The sequence below is a fragment of the Camelina sativa genome, chromosome 2, assembly GCF_030686135.1.
Source record: "Camelina sativa cultivar CO46 ecotype springtype chromosome 2, ASM3068613v1".
Taxonomy (NCBI): Eukaryota; Viridiplantae; Streptophyta; class Magnoliopsida; order Brassicales; family Brassicaceae; genus Camelina; species Camelina sativa.
This window is the reverse complement of record NC_141881.1, coordinates 24,495,039-24,512,743: the sequence shown is the minus strand read 5'-3', so window position 1 is coordinate 24,512,743 and position 17,705 is coordinate 24,495,039. Positions and strand designations below refer to the sequence as shown.

The 17,705-nt window shown below is 35.0% G+C and overlaps 4 protein-coding genes and 1 non-coding gene across 6 annotated transcripts; 1 reads left to right on the top strand and 4 right to left on the bottom strand.

Moving 5' to 3' along the window:
- Positions 1-395: 395 nt before the first annotated feature.
- Positions 396-3,644, bottom strand: LOC104731554 (trigger factor-like protein TIG, Chloroplastic). The gene is made up of 13 exons (XM_010450979.3): positions 3,237-3,644; positions 3,075-3,158; positions 2,798-2,926; positions 2,555-2,643; positions 2,267-2,450; positions 1,927-2,017; positions 1,679-1,833; positions 1,500-1,592; positions 1,331-1,423; positions 1,160-1,240; positions 918-1,067; positions 736-831; positions 396-638 (listed from the first exon to the last, which is right to left on the bottom strand). Exons 1-13 carry the CDS (start codon positions 3,570-3,572, stop codon positions 561-563), a joined length of 1,659 nt encoding a protein of 552 aa, XP_010449281.1. The 5' UTR covers positions 3,573-3,644; the 3' UTR covers positions 396-560.
- A 131-nt stretch (positions 3,645-3,775) lies between these two features.
- LOC104731536 (uncharacterized) lies at positions 3,776-4,722 on the top strand. Its single transcript, XM_010450960.3, has 3 exons — positions 3,776-4,089; positions 4,180-4,317; positions 4,404-4,722. Exons 1-3 carry the CDS (start codon positions 3,781-3,783, stop codon positions 4,464-4,466), a joined length of 510 nt encoding a protein of 169 aa, XP_010449262.1. The 5' UTR covers positions 3,776-3,780; the 3' UTR covers positions 4,467-4,722.
- LOC104731543 (grpE protein homolog 1, mitochondrial-like) lies at positions 4,649-6,750 on the bottom strand. 2 transcript variants are annotated; one of them, XM_087488632.1, is made up of 7 exons: positions 6,617-6,750; positions 6,266-6,401; positions 5,939-6,027; positions 5,634-5,830; positions 5,348-5,515; positions 5,115-5,243; positions 4,649-4,994 (listed from the first exon to the last, which is right to left on the bottom strand). In XM_087488632.1, the coding sequence occupies exons 3-7, from the start codon at positions 5,994-5,996 to the stop codon at positions 4,896-4,898; spliced, it is 651 nt and encodes a 216-aa protein (XP_087344758.1). In that variant the 5' UTR covers positions 5,997-6,027; positions 6,266-6,401; positions 6,617-6,750; the 3' UTR covers positions 4,649-4,895. The 2 variants fall into 2 exon arrangements, with proteins under 2 accessions (XP_087344758.1, XP_087344763.1); XM_087488637.1 differs by lacking the exon at positions 6,617-6,750 and having other exon boundaries at positions 6,266-6,552.
- Positions 6,751-10,795: 4,045 nt separating this feature from the next.
- LOC104731531 (GTP-binding nuclear protein Ran-3) lies at positions 10,796-13,210 on the bottom strand. The gene is made up of 8 exons (XM_010450947.3): positions 12,883-13,210; positions 12,685-12,754; positions 12,286-12,342; positions 12,075-12,192; positions 11,605-11,694; positions 11,329-11,508; positions 11,151-11,228; positions 10,796-11,071 (listed from the first exon to the last, which is right to left on the bottom strand). Exons 1-8 carry the CDS (start codon positions 12,883-12,885, stop codon positions 11,002-11,004), a joined length of 666 nt encoding a protein of 221 aa, XP_010449249.1. The 5' UTR covers positions 12,886-13,210; the 3' UTR covers positions 10,796-11,001.
- Positions 13,211-17,101: 3,891 nt separating this feature from the next.
- LOC147949159 (small nucleolar RNA snoR83) lies at positions 17,102-17,230 on the bottom strand. The gene has a single exon (XR_015586331.1). It is a non-coding gene; the product is annotated as a small nucleolar RNA snoR83 (small nucleolar RNA).
- Between the last annotated feature and the right edge of the window lie 475 nt (positions 17,231-17,705).

The window sequence follows — 17,705 nt, the reverse complement described above, 5'->3', positions numbered from 1 at the left end:
TTAGTCTTCAATAATTTATCACTAGTTAGGTTAGTTAGAAACTTATTAAAAAATTGTTTATAGTTAGTTGGGAAAATGATGCAAGTACTACTACTACTAGGATTGGTGAGATTTAATTTACCTTTTTCAAGTTTAAACATGGATCATGAGGGGGTAGTTCGTGGAATATACAGCTAAGAAAAGTAGCAAAAGTGATGAGATCAGAGGGGGAAACTATTTAGTCAAGCGTCCATATAAAACCAAACTATGTGACAAAGTAAAACACAAGTCATAGTCAATGTTAGGTGGCAAATTCAATATGAAATCGACGTAATATACTTATTATCTTATACCATATACAGAACCCATTGATTATAAATTCAAAAAGTGAACCACGTTACAAAATAAAACCAGTGTTTTTGGAAATAATTTATTGCACCTATTATTAATCTTACAAAATACAAACAATCATCAATAAAAGTTCTCTTCTTATGACAAAATATCATAATTCAAAAGACAAATGGCCTCGTACAAAAAAAAAAACAGAACATGCCAATCATACATACATACCTATATGCTCATCAACGAGTAATGTATTCAATCTCGGCTCGTTCTTTCAACCATTCAAGCACTTTTGCTCCTTCTAAAATCTCTTGTACCTAACCCACCAATTCAAGAAGCGGCGCTCTCTTTCAGTTTATCTTATACAGCTCAACAAAATTATAATACTTAATTAAGATTCACTAGAGAACTAACCTGATCTTTCACACGCTCCTCGTCATACTCTTGTTTATGTTTCTTGAATTCTGATATCGAGTTCTCGACCTCTTTTACTAGTTCATCTGTTGAGAACTGCATTCAAGGATTTGACAATGTTTTGTTACTAATTTTTGTTTTGGTTCTTTCCTTGAGACAAGAGTGTTAAGTATGTAATGTACCTCTAAGTTTTCGCGCTTGAAGATATCTCCAACAGCCAAATTCTGCTTGATTATGTTGGTAATGCTCTCTCTCTGTGTTTCTAGAAACTCATTTACTGCTTTTTGACTTGAAAGAGAAGCCAATTGATCTTCAGTGAGCTTCATGCTTCCCTGCAGCTCCATGTCATTTAACAATAAGAATCTGAGTGACAGCAAAAGGGAGTAAGAGATAGTGCTCAACAACAGTTATCAGAAATGCTTGCCTGAATCTCTAGAAGCCTAGCTCCATAAAACTGCCTTCCTTGTTCCTCAAATAAAGATTGAGGAATCTCTACTTCAACCATCTAGAACAAAAGAAAAGCAAAGATATTTTTTTATCACACAGATCAACAACGTTAATGCTACAAAAATGCTTTATGGAATTAGATAATGACCTTTCGAATCTGTTCAAGGACGGCATTGTCTGTCGCTTGCTCCTTAGCTTCCTCCTCCATCTCTTGGCATCTTTTAGACAGAGTTTCTTCAACCTGTGTACATGTTTCATCAGAGAATTTCAGTGAGAAAAGAATATTTCTTTTATAACAAAATGCATATGTTCATTACCTCCTTTAAAGTGGTGCATCCAGGGAGCAATTTATCAGCAAGTGAATCATCTAACGTAGGTAAATCTCTGTAGAAAAGTTCCTTGCAGTCAACCTGAAGAAAACAGACACAATTAGCTTACCAAAGTATGATCTCTTTGTTTTTCTTTATGTCTGGTGTATGAAATAGAGCTCACGCACAGTGAACTGAGCACGTTGGCCACGGAGATTTTCTTGTTTCCATGATTCAGGAAACACAAGCGTGAATGTCTTTGATTCACCTGCTCGAATTCCTGTGATTGAATCAAGGAATCCAGGAAGTAATTTATTCCCTTCTTCAGTGTCAAAGTGAAATCCTGTACACATAACCACACATCTCAGCATTCATTGGCAAACGGGAACGACATTTCAGTAAGGATATGACTGTTGAAATATAACAGTTCTAAAACCTTTGCTTTCAGCATCTGGAATCGCTTGACCTGTTGACCCGTCGTCATCTATAGTTGTAGCAGAAATATCAACAACTGCAAGATCTCCCACCTACACGATTATAGGATATAATCAAAAAGCATTTCTAGCAACTATATCATCTTTGCAGAGTTAAGTACGAACTAATGCAGCCAGATTCATAACCAAATTATAAGAATCTTCCATTTGTATTTTTAATAAGCTATATTGGCTGATCTTAACTGCGACTAGATAACAGGTCAGTCCTATGTAATCAATCTTCAATGATTGCAAAAAAAAAAAAAACAATACAAGGACATGGGAAGAAATGCATTCATTTACCTGTAGTCCTCGGTCGATTACAATCTTCAACGCACCAAGGGACTTGTATTTCTGTCTCAGTTGTCTTTCACAAGCTTTTTTCGCATCTATCTCCTCGCCTAATTCTACAACAACCTTCATATTCTTATATCCATCCTCAGGATTCCATCTTAGTTCAGGCACAACATCAACAACCACCTCATAACTGAGGAACAAGGAAAAAAAGCAGAATTTAATGTCGAGTTAAGCAAGCAACACCCGTGAGCGGTTGTTCAGATTGTTTGAATATGTGAAAGATTAAACACAAACCTAAGAGTCTTGAGCTGAGAGTAAGCCTTCTCCATATCTGGAAAGCTGCTTACAATCTGTATCGAATCTTTTAAAGCCCTTCCAGTCACCTACAAAAACCCAAAAATTCGAGTAAGAAAAAATGTTCCAAGACAACAACGACCGAATTTAGTAAGAAAACATCACAAGACTTAATTCTCACAAATCGTTCTCTTAAACCATGGACAATTGCAAACTAAAGTATAAAACATTAGTAAAACTTACCGACTCCATGGCGTGAGGAAGTGTTCGCTTCAAGATAGATTCAACAGTAGCTCTCAAAACGTATGGCCTCCCAACGAAACCAACAATAATATTCTCTGGAACTCTCGTTTTAGGACGGAATCCAGGAACCTAAGTGAAACAAAATCAAGTAAATCATATTACATTATATGACAACAACAAGCTTTTACATAGAACAAGTTCGGCCATGAATCTGAAACTTTTAAATCGACTTCAATCGTAGTCTCAATGTAAGATGAAAAAAAAAAAATTAATCTACCTTCGAGAGCTTCATGAACTCAGTTAGAACTCGTTGGTAACAATCTTCACATACAATTTTCGGAACTTCCACACTCAATTTCACCTAAATCAAAAACCTCAAGTCATTCCAAATCTCAGAATAAACTCAATGCCACAAAAACAGAATTTGAAATCCCCTTACACTTGAGTTCGCTTGTACAGTCTCCGTGACCTTAAGATCAGCTGGAAGCTTGTCTTCCTTTACACTAGTTTCAACCGCAGGAGAAGCCGCCGCGAATATTCGCTTGAAATCACCACCGTGAGACATTGAATCTCCGAGAAACCCAAATTTTCTGGAGACACAAGACATCGTCGTCTCCAAGGGGCTAATTGGTTTCTTCAACCTCCCACCAAACTGTAACACACTATCTGATTGAAACAAACGGGAGCTAACACGTCGTGTAATTGAAGGAAGAAACGGATTCATCGCCTTCGCCGCCGTCGTCGTCATCGTGGTGCTGATAACACAGAGCTCCATCTTCAACTCTCTCTGCTTAGGAGACTGAAGAGAGCTTATGAGAATGAAAAAGGAAGCGCCACTTCTTATAGATAAAGCAATTTATCTCTTTAAAACGCTGCGTTTAAAGCTATATCTCACTGTGTAATTACTTCTTAAAACGCTGCGTTTTTTGAGCTGATAGATAAAGCAACTTTTCTTCCGGCGAGTGAGAGAGAGAGAGAGAGTAATGGAAGGTGTAGGATCGAGATTGAGCAGGACGTCGTCGAGATACAGTGGTCCGGCGGCGACGGCGGTTTTTAGTGGCCGAGTAAGGAAGTGGAAGAAGAAGTGGGTACGTGTCTCAACCTCATCCGTCGGTGTTTTCAGAGCATCTAAATCCAACGGTCGTAACAACAGCAGTAACAGTAACTCACCTCACCATCTACTTCTCCATAAGTGGACTCCACTTACCTCGTCTACGGTTACTGCCTCCGACGCTAATGGTTCCGGTGGTGAGACTGAGGAGCCACCTAAGCGAAGATTCCGATACGCTCCTGTAAGTTTTTGTTTTTGGAATTCCCCCAAATTTAGGGTAAAATCATTAAATTAGGGTTCCTAGTAGTTGAAATGGTTTTGATTTGTGTAGATTGCGATGCTTGAGCATAGAGAAAAAGTGGTTTCTAAGGATTCTGAAATTGAAGAGACTGAAGAATTCGACACTGAATCACCATTGCCTAAAGCTGTTGAGCTTGACATGAACATAACAGACTCAGACCAAGCTAAGGTTAGCTCCATTCAAAAGTTCAGCAATTTAATGAAAAAGTGTTTTGAGTGTTATTCATGCTTGTGTTAATTCTACTTACTCTGCAGGAAGCAAAAACTGGTAACTTGAATCTGGGACTGTGTCTGAATTCTGAAGGGACTGAAGAGTGAAGAGGATCATATTGGGTTAGCATGAAGCAACAATAAAGGTTTCAGCGTTTGGTATTGTTGTAGCTTATGATGGAATGATGTCTCATATTGTAACTTGTTTTAGGTGTTTATTGCACTTTGTTGTCTTCTAGATATCCTGTATGTAGTGTGTAAGTTAGAAGAAGCTTATAAGATATGTAAGATTTGAGTCTTTTTACCAAGACTAAAAGAGCCTGGCTCCATCATATTTGATTTCAGTTTTATAACCTCATGAAAATTTCGTGTAAAGTACTAAAGTTACAGAACCAGGGTTTCCCTGGGAGTGCAGCAATGTGTCCTGCTTCTTTTATGGGAATCTTGTTCCTCAAATGAACAAGAAAGAGAGAACTATTAACTAAAAAAAGAACTCATGAAGATGTTTACAACAAAACGTCTCGTTGTTTGTGTTTCTCAAGCTTCAGACTCTTTCTCGCCTTCTTGATTCTCCACCGCACAAGTAACACCAACATCAGCTGGTCTTATAACTCGATCGTACAAAGAGTATCCAGACTGCAAATATGGAAACAAAACATTACCAAAAAGTTACAAAATAATGGCAAAAGATAACATATGATTAAGAGGTATGCCAAAATCAGAAAGAGAACAATCCTTTCTTTTATAGTTTAGTACCTTTAGGACCTCAGCAACTGTGCCTTCTGGCTTGGAAGCATCCGGGACTTGAAACACTGCGTTATGTCTGTTTGGATCAAACGGTTCATTTAAAGGAACTTCTTTCACCAAACCATATTTTTTAAATACCTGCAGGTTTACATACATATATATAAAATTGCAATCTCAGCACAAGTCTCATTTTATCTTTGTTTTATTTACCTCAATGAACATATATAACGAGGGTTTTATACCTGTGCTAATTCTTTCTCAGTCATCTCCACTCCATGTAATAGGTTTTGTAAGAGCGGAGCAGCACCAGCAGAATCTTTTGAAACGTCAATCTCCGAAAAACTCCGTTTGCCAACCGAAGAAGCTTTCTCAAGAATATCAGCGACGAACAAAAGGCTCGTGGCAAAGTTCTGCACCAACAACAAAAACATATTCAGCACTGGCTTATTTATATATGAAGCAAAAGACGAGAGTTGATTAATCAAGAAGAAGAAGAAAAAGGAGTGGTGGAGAGAGAAGTAAGTAAACCTGTACGGCGAACTTTTTGGAGCTATCAGCATTACGTTTAGTCCGATCCATAAGATTCTGCAACTCTGCATAACTGCGAAGAAAACCATCTTTCATTTCCATCATGTCTTCCCGCTGAACCTTCAAAAGATGTTCCTTCTCACCCACAAGCTTCACCAAATCATCCCTTGACAAACTCTCAAAATCAGTCTCTGAATCTGGAAATCAGAAAAAAAAAAAAAACTCAATTCTTTTAGTAAACTTTGTGTAGACCAAGACAAAAGTATCTCTCTCTCTTATTATGTGCCGAGTCAATTTTGCCTCACCTGTCTCCACATCCTCAGAAGCCAAACCTTTGTAGGACATTGAAATCTGGAGTTGCATGATTTAGGAGCGACACTGGAACTGCAACAAGCTGCCATTTTAAATAAAGTATCCAAATTTGAGTATATTCACACCTCAAAAATCCTAAAAATGAGCAATTTCTCACAAGTATATTGCATCCAAATAACATCAAAACAAACTCATGTAAGGAGCAATCAAAACATTTCAATTTCGCAAACTACCTAAAAGCCCCAAACGATGATGAAATTCAAAACGAATTACAATCAGAATTGGGGTTTAAACAAAAAAAAAAAAAAAAAAAGCAAAACCTGGTTGGGATTTCTGTGAATGAGGGAGTGGAATCGGCTTGAAACAATCGGATACTGATTCCTCGTCGGAGTAGCGACGGCGGAGGAGGAGAGAGACGAGCGTAATCCCGCGCTGCGAGAAACTCTCGATAGAACCCTAGACACCAACATCACCGAGAAGATTCGCAAAATGAAATCGAAGAAATAAAAAGCAAAAAAATCGAAACTTTTTTTTAATTCTTTTTTTAAGAGTATGAATGAATGAATAGCCCCGAGTCAGAGAACACCCCGATGGAAGGAAAACGTTCTTCTTGGGGAGGAAGCAAATTTCTGTTTGTGGGAGTTTAAGTCAATTTACGAAAATACCCTTACCGATGCGTTGAATTTATCCCGGCTCACACCACCAAGAAGCAAACTCTTTGTTTTAACGAGTTTGATCAAGTTTTCTGAAAGAGGATGGTGGAATGTGAATTTTCCTACCATGTTGTTTGCTCGTTTGGAGCTAGATTTCTCTTATTAAAGTTTTTGTTATTAATTAGGGATTTAGATTGGTAGAGTAAACCGGGACAACCGGTTCTAGACTTTTTGTGGCCTAAAACATTTAAAGAAAAATGTGGTTTCATCACAGAGCCGGCCCACAGGCCAAGCCAATGAAGCATCAGCTTGTGACCGTATATATTATCTACAAAATTCAGTCTTATTTTGACAGAAGCTTCTTTGGTCTAGTAGTGTTGGGAGTTTAATGAACTCTTATGCACCACGAGTTCAAACCGCCAGTAGTATGTTTTGTTTTTTTTTTTCGTCTTTGTTTTAGTAAACATTAAAAAAGCATATATTATTGCATATAGTCACAAAAATTCAGACCACTTTTTTTTATTTGATTGTAGTCCTCATCATCTACTCTATAAAAATTATCTTAGAGTCTATTATTTTATTGGATTTGGAAATCCAAACAAAAATAATGTATTATTCAATTATTAATTTTAAAATATTTATCAAAATTATGTTTTATTAGTTCTATGATATATAAATACTTGTTAAAATTCTATGTTATTTAGTTCCTCCAGCATAGGATCTCGGAAATTAATCACGCTTGATCACGGAAATATTAGGCAATTAACTATTTTATTATATTAATCAAGCATAATTAAATATAATTGCCTAAATTAATCACGCATACAGAATTAACTATTTTATTATAGTTCTTTTCTTTCCAAATTCAGACCTCTCACTTGATCTAACTCAAGCAAATAGTTCACCAATTTCTTCATCTACATCCACAGCAACAATGGAGACAGCATGCAAACTCACTAGTCGAGAATTGGAGCCGGTTGCTCCACGGTACATCTGCAAAAAAAAAAAAAAAAACAAATACTTAGCTATTGTATAAAGAAACAACCAACAAATACTATAATTGATCTTACCCCTCTTTGATGTATTATACTATAATACATATCTGTGTCACGTCCATCAATGATCATGTTACAGTACAATGATTAATGTAACGAATTTCTCTTGTAACAGCTATAATTCATTGTGAACCAAGGTCAAGAGGTTCATTTTTTGTACAAGAAAAATTAGTTAATTCTGTATAATAAGTACTATTAATAACAATTGACATATTTTATAGTTTCTTGACCTTGTCAATTGAGAGGATAAATTGTCGATACACATATTTTCCAAGGAAAAGCATATTGAGCTTGCAAACACAACAAAAATGGAATTAAAGTTGGCCAAACGATTAAATATGTTGAACTTTTGATTGAAAAGTGTGGATGAATTTTGAATCTTTGAATAAATTATTATTACAGAGTGTGGCTGGGATTAATAGGAAAAACATATGAAATGAATTGTAAAACACATAAGTTATGTAATGATATGGTTATGTGGTGACATTGATGATAAAGTAAAGTTGAAAAGGAAAAACCATGAATGAATGATTAACCTCATACCAAATGAGTTAAAAGGAATTATTGAGAACTAATGAGAAATTATGAGAATCTTTGATTCAACAAATTGTTCTCGATGTATATATCTTAAGTAGAATTGAGCCGACCTAATTCTTATGTTTGGAGATCAAAATCTCGTTCATAAAGATGTGAGCTTGTTTAATTGGTGATAAAAATTAGATTTTGTTGTTCAATTTCGACTTTTAGTGTTAGGAAGTACTGTTGTTGATTTTTATGAGATTTAAAAGGTGTTATTAGATTGTGACTATTATAGAATTAGGATTGCAAAAAATTTTAAAAAGTTAAAACATATTCCACAAATTCGAAATTTATAAAGAATATATCACCTTACATCTACTATTGAAAGTCTTAAAAAGTTGTTCAAATGAACAAAACATTTTAAAGATAATTAAACAATAACACTAAATTTTAATATGATCTGAAAGTTAGTTTAAGTATTTCTTAATCTGATGATTTTAAACGACTTATTAAAATCATCAACTCAATAACCAATGACTTTTCGTGAGTGTAAGCAATTTTTTATAAATATTGAACCAATATCAAATGATTTAATAGAATCTTTATAATTCAAGAATGAATAACAATGAAAAGTTCTAAATCTTTAAAAATCACAAAATCAATAACATCCTTTAGTTTCCTACGATGAACTAGTCTATATTATTATTATTTTTAAAGTACGTTTTTATAGAAATATTTAGTTTGTATATTACAAAGAGTATCATTGATTTTTTTTTTTCGCAAGAGTATCATTGATTTAAAGACAAATTAGGGTATCTAAATAACCCTTACAATTAATTTTAGAGTTTTTTAACAATTCTACCACATTCAGAAACTCTTCTTATTATATCTACCACATTGCATAACTGTTTTTTTTAAATACCACATTGATAATCTGAAATGACGAAATTAGCCTTATTACATTCTTCATTTTTTTTTTCTTTACATTCTTCATTTTTGTGTTAAAACTTTAATAATAAATAAAACGCTTGCTTTTTTGGTGTTACGTCTTTTCATATTTTGTCAGACTAATTTCAACTAAAGTAGTCCCACATTATAATTCAACTCTTTCTTCCTTCCTTTGTTTCTCTCGTCATTTCTCAAAACATAAAATCAAGACATACAAAAACTTTTCTTTTTCTATCTTCTTATGCTAAAAGTTCCAAACCCAAAACTGCTGTTTTTTTTCTTTTGGCAGCCGAGTATTGTCTAATAAATAATAATATCTACCATGTAAATAAAAAATTGTTCACATTCTAGTATGCAAGTGTTTAGAACTTGTCCACTGAAAAATATTTGAAGGATAGTATATATATATGAGAACAACATGTCAGCTAGAAATGTCTAATATTTTTTATATATATATTATGTTAAATAACACAATCAGAAATGAGTAGTTATATATAGAAGATTTGTTGTCCATCAAGTAAATGAAAAACTATTCACAATCAATTAGAAGATAATCTGTCTACTGAATACAAAATTGTGGACAAGTTTTTCTATTCAGTTATTGAAATTGTCTAATGTTGCATTTGAACTGGTGGACTACTTATACGCAAATAGTTGTCCATGCTATTTAGAAATTAGATGAAACACTTGTCCATTGATATAAAAGTCTATGATCAGACATGTCCATAATATCATAAAATTAATGGACATGATTTTAAAATGTTGTCTATCAACGTTCATAACATGTCCACAACGTATTATTTGACATAGGAACAAAGTGACATAGAAACAATGTGTAAGAAATGAATAAGAAAAACAAAAACTCTCATCATTAATAAAATGATTTTATATTTTATCTAAATATAATTAATTCTGTTTATGTTGTGTCATAAAAAGGACATTGTACATTATTGCCTCGTGACATAGGTATACATATACCGATGCATTCTCGATTTCTTGTTAATAAATGAAAGGGTATTTGCGTCTTTTTAAGTATCTGTTGTAGTAGAATAGAAAAAGAGTTTTTTCATTGTGGTAGAATAGAAAAGTTTATATTCAAATGTGGTACTCTCAACAAAATTCCCTTAATTTTATGTATCCATATAGCCAAACACAATTAAAAGATTTTTATCATCAATTATGTCTACCATGTTTAGATTTTTTTTCTTAAGATTTAAAATTACTATTCTCCAGTCATCTTTGTTTGATTGTTTTTTTTAATTATCTTATAATACAAAAATTTTAAATAATTCTTTTTCATAATGTTATAATTCAACTTTTTTAAAAACAAATATATAATATCTCAGGACGGAGTATATCGACAGATTAATTTTTTTAATCAATCTATTTAAACTTTATAAAAATTCGACAATAATATAAACTCAAAATAATATTTCAACAGTTTTATTTTATTAACACCACAATATTAGATATTTCGAATTAAATTAATTAAAATACGAAGGTATCAAGAAAAAGTATCATGCGAATTTAATTGTCATTGTTCCATGCATATCGAGGACGTCGAAAATGAATAAGAGAGTCTACGTCTGACCTCCTCCATACATGTAAACCTATCATCCAGATCCATTTTAAGGTAATTTTTAATCTACTCGATTACCCTAGAGATGCGTCGGTATTTTTCTTCATTGCATATGAGCTTTTGACTTTATAAATTATAAGATTTTCACTTCCACAGCGACAGTTATAAACTTTAATAAAATTACTAGTGTCATCAGTTCATATTTGGAAGAGTAAACAACACAAAAGAGTACCATGAAAATAAAAGTTTCAGACGAGCCCTAACTCAGGTAATCCCGATCACATCTCTTTCTCTCTCTCTCTCTACTCAAACGTGTCATCATCGTCATCAGGAAGTGGTTGACTTGCTGCCGCTGCAAGCTCCGCCTCGTGCCTACAATTATATACATCGTTAATTAAAAGTAATAAGCTTGTAGCAACAAATTAAATCAGAATTAGTTCAGAGAACTTACTGCTGCTGAGCAGCCATGTCGATTTGAACTTCCGGTGGAGCAAGGGCAGGTGATTCCACAAAATGCAGGTTAGCGTCCCTGAAACAGCAAGCAACATTACCAATTTTTCATCTTTTTCTAGCTGTTTCCCAATAATACTACAGTAAAGAGTTTGAATTGAAGAATTGTTTCTTCTTACCCAGCGAGCTTTCTAGCGAGGTACAAGAATGGCTTCTCGAAGTTGTAGTTGCTCTTGGCAGATATTTCGTAATACTGGAGATTCTTCTTCCTGTGGAATGTTACCTGCTTGGCCTTCACTTGCCTGTTCTTTACATCAACTTTATTCCCACAGAGAACAATTGGGATGTTCTCACAGACCCTGCACCATAAAATTTGATGACATTTATAATCGTCTAGCAATTTTCCACATACAAAAAAAAAACTCTTAGCTTCTGTGTGTTAGTTAAGTTCATACCTGCAAAGATCACGATGCCATGTTGGAACATTCTTGTATGTCAGACGCGCTGTGACATCAAACATGATGATGGCACATTGTCCATGGATGCTGCAACAAAACAAAACACATTTCTTTATCAAATAAAAAACTAATTGCAACAATAACCTTTTCAAGATTCTATCTACTATAATGGGGAATAAGTATCTTATGCAGCTTCACATCAGAAGCAAACTACGAAAAACTAGAAGATTCCAGACATTTCTGTATCAAATAAAACTATCTGCAACTTTAACCTTCTAATAGCTATTCAAGTTGCTATATATAAATAATAACGGGAATAACTATCTTATACAGCTTCACATCAGAACCAAGATACCAACACTAGAAGATTCCAGATCAATAATACAGATATATATATATATATATATATATATATATATATTAACCAGGTGATTCATAGCCAAAGAGAGTAAGCAAATTATACTTACTAGTAACCATCCCTAAGACCACCAAATTTCTCTTGGCCAGCAGTATCCCAACAGTAGAAACGGATCTTGCCACAGTTAGTGAAGAAATCAAGAGGATGAACCTCAACACCAATAGTGGCTGCAAAAACAACACAAGAAACCTTCAGAATCTGTGAACTCGTGGATAAAAAGGTTATTACAATATGTATCAGGAGGGCTTGCAAGTACTTACGTTCATACTTTTTCTCAAACTCTCCAGTAAGATGCCTCTTTACAAATGTGGTTTTTCCTGTGAACATCCATCAAATTAAGTCAGAAACGTATTCAACCACTGGAATGGGAACCATGTCAGAATTGAACTGAGGTAGGTTAAGATGAGTGATACAAAGATAATTAAAGCACCAAAAGAAAGAAGGTAACAACACAATCTATGTCGAAGCAGCAGGGCAAACATCTAGACTCGTGTTTCCTAAATCAGAACTTAACCGTAAGATCTACACCACTGATCAAACTATATTATAAGCATAACTAGGTAGAGCTATTATATCGAAACATCAAAATCCAAAATTGAACTAAATCAAAGACTCTCTGTATATATTTAGTGAAACAAAAGAAAGATGAAGGTGGGTACCTGTGCCTCCATCGCCAACGATAACGAGCTTGAAGCTAGGGTAATCAACGGTTTGCTGGTTAGGTAAAGCCTGAGAGAATTATGTCAAAATAACGATGATTAAAAAATCGACAGATCACGCAAGATCAAAGAGAAGTATAAATCAAATAGTTGGATCGAGAGAGAACAAAATCAAGGCAAAGACGAAGAGAACTTTACCATCGACGAAATTGAAGAAGCTACGCGAAGAGTGTCAGAGGAAGACGGCGAGCGAGCGAGAGAGAGAGAGAGTGAGATAGGTTTTTTAAACAGAGAGATGAGCTTAGGAATGACGCAAATACTCAAACCCGGGTAATCCAGAACTGGATTCGGATTCAGATCCGTACCCGGCCCAATATATCCTCAACTTTTGTTAATGGTATTGGTGGCGAATTAGCGACTTTTTACAATTAGAGTGTTCCCAGTTCAACTCATTGAATCTAAGATTGTGTGGGAAAATTTTTGATATAAGATGGAGTCGAAAAGTCGGATATTCTTGCTTGTAAGTGTCTACAGTGATTCATCTAAGATCTTATTTCAATACAAATTCATTAACAGTAAAAAATAACACAACTTTTTAAACTAAAAAAAAAAAAAAAAAAAAAAAATATTTAAGCTATTCTTGGCTTTGAAGACTCCACATCAAAGGACTTGATGAGCTCTCCCATAGTATCGGTTAATTAAAGACGACTGCAAAAACAAAAGACCAGACAAAGATGATTCACAAGTCACATATTCAGAGCTTTGTCACAAACTATACTCAAAACTAGCTCTGGGCATTCGGTTTTCCGGATCGGATCGGTTCGGTTTTATCGGATTTCAGATTATTCGGTTTGGGAGATAAAAAATCCGATTAGGATCCGACAGCTTTTCCGGTTCGGATCGGATCGGATCCATTCGGTTTTGGATCGGTTTCCTGTTTTTTTTTTTTAATCCGACATTAAACCGAAAACAATTTAAATCGGTTTTAAAACCGGTTTAAAACCGAATTATACTGTTAAAAACCGAATTATCCGAAACATAAATCCGAATTATAATGTTTAAAACCGAATTATACTGTTAAAAACCGAATTACTGAAACATAAATCTGAAACATAAAACATACCAACATAAACCATAACAACTGATCAAGTCTTCAAAACATAAACCTAACAAACATTATAAGACAACCCAAGACTTCAAGTTTCAACTTATTCAAATTCAAACCATAAAACATAACAACATTGACAAGTTTCAACTTTTTCAAACTGAAATCAGTTCCAATGAGAAGGACTGAAGAAAAAACATAACCAAAGAGTAAAGACACTCTTCAATCTTCAAGAAGTTCAATCATTCATCTCTTGATCAGTCCAAATATCACCTCTTACCTGCGTATAACAATTACAAAAAGAAATAAGATGCAGGGACCTGATTCAAATGGACTCAAAAGGGTGTTTGTAAGAGACTTGTTCAAACCTCTTTTGACTTCTATCAGATCAGAAACTTCAACATTCATCTTCACAGCTTGCATAGGGACTCAAACTCTGAAAAAAGATTAATGAAGACAAGTTAATATTAAGTAATACTTAAATGCACAACTGAAAAGAGGATATAATGAATAGAACAACTTACCTTTCTCAAGATTATCCTGCAACTCAATCTCAGCAAGCATTTGCTGAGTTGTAATCACTCCTTTCTCATTCAACTGAATCTCACTCTTTAACCACTGCTCCCTGCACATCAGAACCTCAATCATGTAGTGAGTCAAGCAACTCCTAAATGGGTCTAAAATCCTATTACTATTGCTAAAAGCTGATTCAGATGCAACAGAAGACACTTGCATAGCAAGTACATCCTTTGCTATTGAGGCTAGAATAGGATACTTAGGACTGTTGATCCTCCACCATCCCAAGACATCAAACTTTATCCCAAGTTGGTTAGCCTTTGGAGTTTCCACTTTCTCCTTCAGATATAACTCCAACTCTGAACTTGCATCTTGAAAACAATTCTCATTAACCAACTCGTTGTACATAGTGTCCACCCTTTGATATTCGATATCACTGTCAAAATCCATTTTCTGATACAGATCACCTTGAGATTCCTGTCCACTCTGAGATGATGATGCAGTTTGCGACTGAGATGATGATGATGCATTATACTCGTCAAACAGATTTTGTAGAACCTCCTTAACTGCTTTAGCAAGCTCCTTAGACTCTGCACTGTCTTTACCATAGAGTATATCAAAACAAAGACTGGCAAACTTCATTTTGTTCCTTGGATCAAAGACACTAGCTATGATCAGCATCTTATTTAGCTTCTTTGATCCATCCCAGTACTTATTGAACTTATCTCTCATAGCCTCTGCCTTTAAGCTAAGCTTCAGATCAGAATTAGTGCTCAATGCCAATAGATTCCTCTCTATTGTTACAATTTCATTGTAACACTTGTAGGAGCTAACAGTCGATGATGCAGAAACTACCAAGGTAGAGTTATAGAAGATGACTAAAAAGCTTACTAACCTTTCAATTTCATCTCAATTATCTTTACTTGGCGGCCCAATCCTCTTTTTCCCTTCAACGGTTTCACAGAAATAATCATTATACAGCTTATCTTCAGCCTCCATTCTATCAAAAGCCAATCTGAACTTCAATGCTCTTGTTAACATCAGATAAGTGGAGTTCCATCTTGTTTTGCAGTCCAATGATAAACTCCCTCTTGTCATCTTTCCTGACTCAACTTTCTGCTCAAACGCTTCAAGCCTTTTACTAGAAGCTCTAACATATTGAACACCATTCCGAATAGCCTCCACATTATCCTTAAGGTCATGTAAACCATCTTTCGCAATTAAGTTAATAATGTGAGCACAGCAGCGTAAATGCAGGAACTTACCACCTAACACCATTGCATCATTTCCTACTAAGCTGAATGCTTCCTTAAACTTCTTCATAGCATTAGTGTTGGCAGTGGCATTGTCAACAGTGATTGTGAAAATCTTCTTTATCCCCCATTCAGCCAAACAGTCAAGAAGAACAGAACTTATAGTTGACCCTGTATGGTCAGAGACATGCTTGAATCCAATTATCATCTTGCGTAGGCGCCAACTTGCATCAATAAAATGAGCTGTGATGACCATGTAGCTAGCTCCAGTCGTAGGTGCAACCCATATATCTGTTGTTAGAGAAACCCTTTGCTTATTAGCACCAATAGCCTCCATCATTTCTGCTTTCTTCTTCACATAAGCCTCCACAATATCTCTAGTTGCAGTTCTCCGAGAGTGAGGTTTGTAGAGTTTAACCTTATTGCAGAAGTTTTTCCAAGCCAAACTTTCAATAAATTGAAGTGGCAATTCACCGAGAACCAACATCTCATTAGAAGCTTCTCTAAACACATCCTCAGTAACTCTGGCCAACTGCAAACCGTTATCATCACTCTGACTTAGAACATTTTGAGTCTCACTTCTGGTTTCCTTCCATGTCTTGTACTGCTTGTAGATACGGAGATGATTTTTCAGACAAGAAGTTCCATTTTGAGTAGCACAACCCATATTGAGAGTACAGTAATGACAGCGGCATCTATCTTTTTCTCCGGGGATTCTTGTGAAATGATCCCATACCCATGACCTTTGTACCCTAGCTGCCTTCTTCTTTTTCTGAACCTTAGGAGCTGAACCATTTGCATCTGCTTGTTTTTTCCTTTTGGACCCAGTTTCATGACCAGCTTCGTGAGACTCTACTTCTTCTCCATCCTTTTCATTGTCATCATTTTCGGGTTGATGTGAGCAAGAATCCATCTGTAATAATCAAGACAAAGAGAGACACACATTAGACAACAATCTACAGAACAATCTACAGTTCTACATAGCTTGAAAAATAAACAAATCAAACTGAAAATGAGCTTGAAAGAGAGAACTAGAAACTAGAAACTAGACACATAAGACACGCATTAGACAACAATCTACAGTTCTACATAGCTAGAAAAATAAACAAATCAAACTGAAAATGAGCTTGAAAGAGAGAACTAGAAACTAGAAACTAGAAACTAGACACATAAGACACACATTAGAGTATTAGACAACAATCTACAGTTCAAAAGAAAATATTCAGAACAAAGAAACTAGAAACTTAGCACACTAGAACCCTCAGTTTGAAACATAGCAGTTAGCAACTAGAAACGTACTAACAATACTCAGAACAAAGAAAAAAACAGACCAAATGAGCTTGAAAGAGTGAAACGGAGCTAAGAGTCTAAGACAGTTAGACACATTTGCAGAAACAAAAGGAGCTTAGACAACAAAATCAAATATTCTGTCTCTAGGTTTCATAAATAATCATCAACATCAAACTTAAGCCGTTACTAATAAACAACGATCACAAAAAAATAGAGAACAAAACTGAGATTGATGATTAGTCGGGAATAAACAAAATGTAAGCAGAGTTACTAATAAAACACCTTCTGGGAAATTAAAAAGAAGGTATTATCAGCGAAACTTGCAACTTTGGTTTAGGCCTCACATGAATCAGATAAGTACTTTATCCAACTTAGCTGGGATTAAGAAAGGCCCTTTTTCAAAAACCTATGAGCCCTAATAATTCTCTAACCATATGACTGCAGACAAAGACGAAGAACCCTAACTAAGATCTAAAGTCTAACTAAGATCTAAAGACGAAGAACCCTAACTAAGATCATAAATCATCATCAACCAACAACCAACAACAGTAAACATATCTCATCAAGTTTTTAACAGTAAACGAAGCTCAAAACACAGTAAACAGATCTCATCAAGTCTTAACAGTAAACGAAACTTAGAAACGAAGCTCAAAGAGAGAAAGAGAAACAGTACAGATCTCATCAAACAGCTTAGATTCTGGGAAGAACATACATACCTGCGATTGATTCCTTGATGCGGCTGACAGAGGCGAAGGTAGGTCTCCTTGGGTTTCCAGCGTTGAGTCGGCAAAAGTTGGGGATTTGGGGGTTTATAAAGCAAAAAAACTAGGGTTGAGAATTGAGACCAGCGTTGAGTC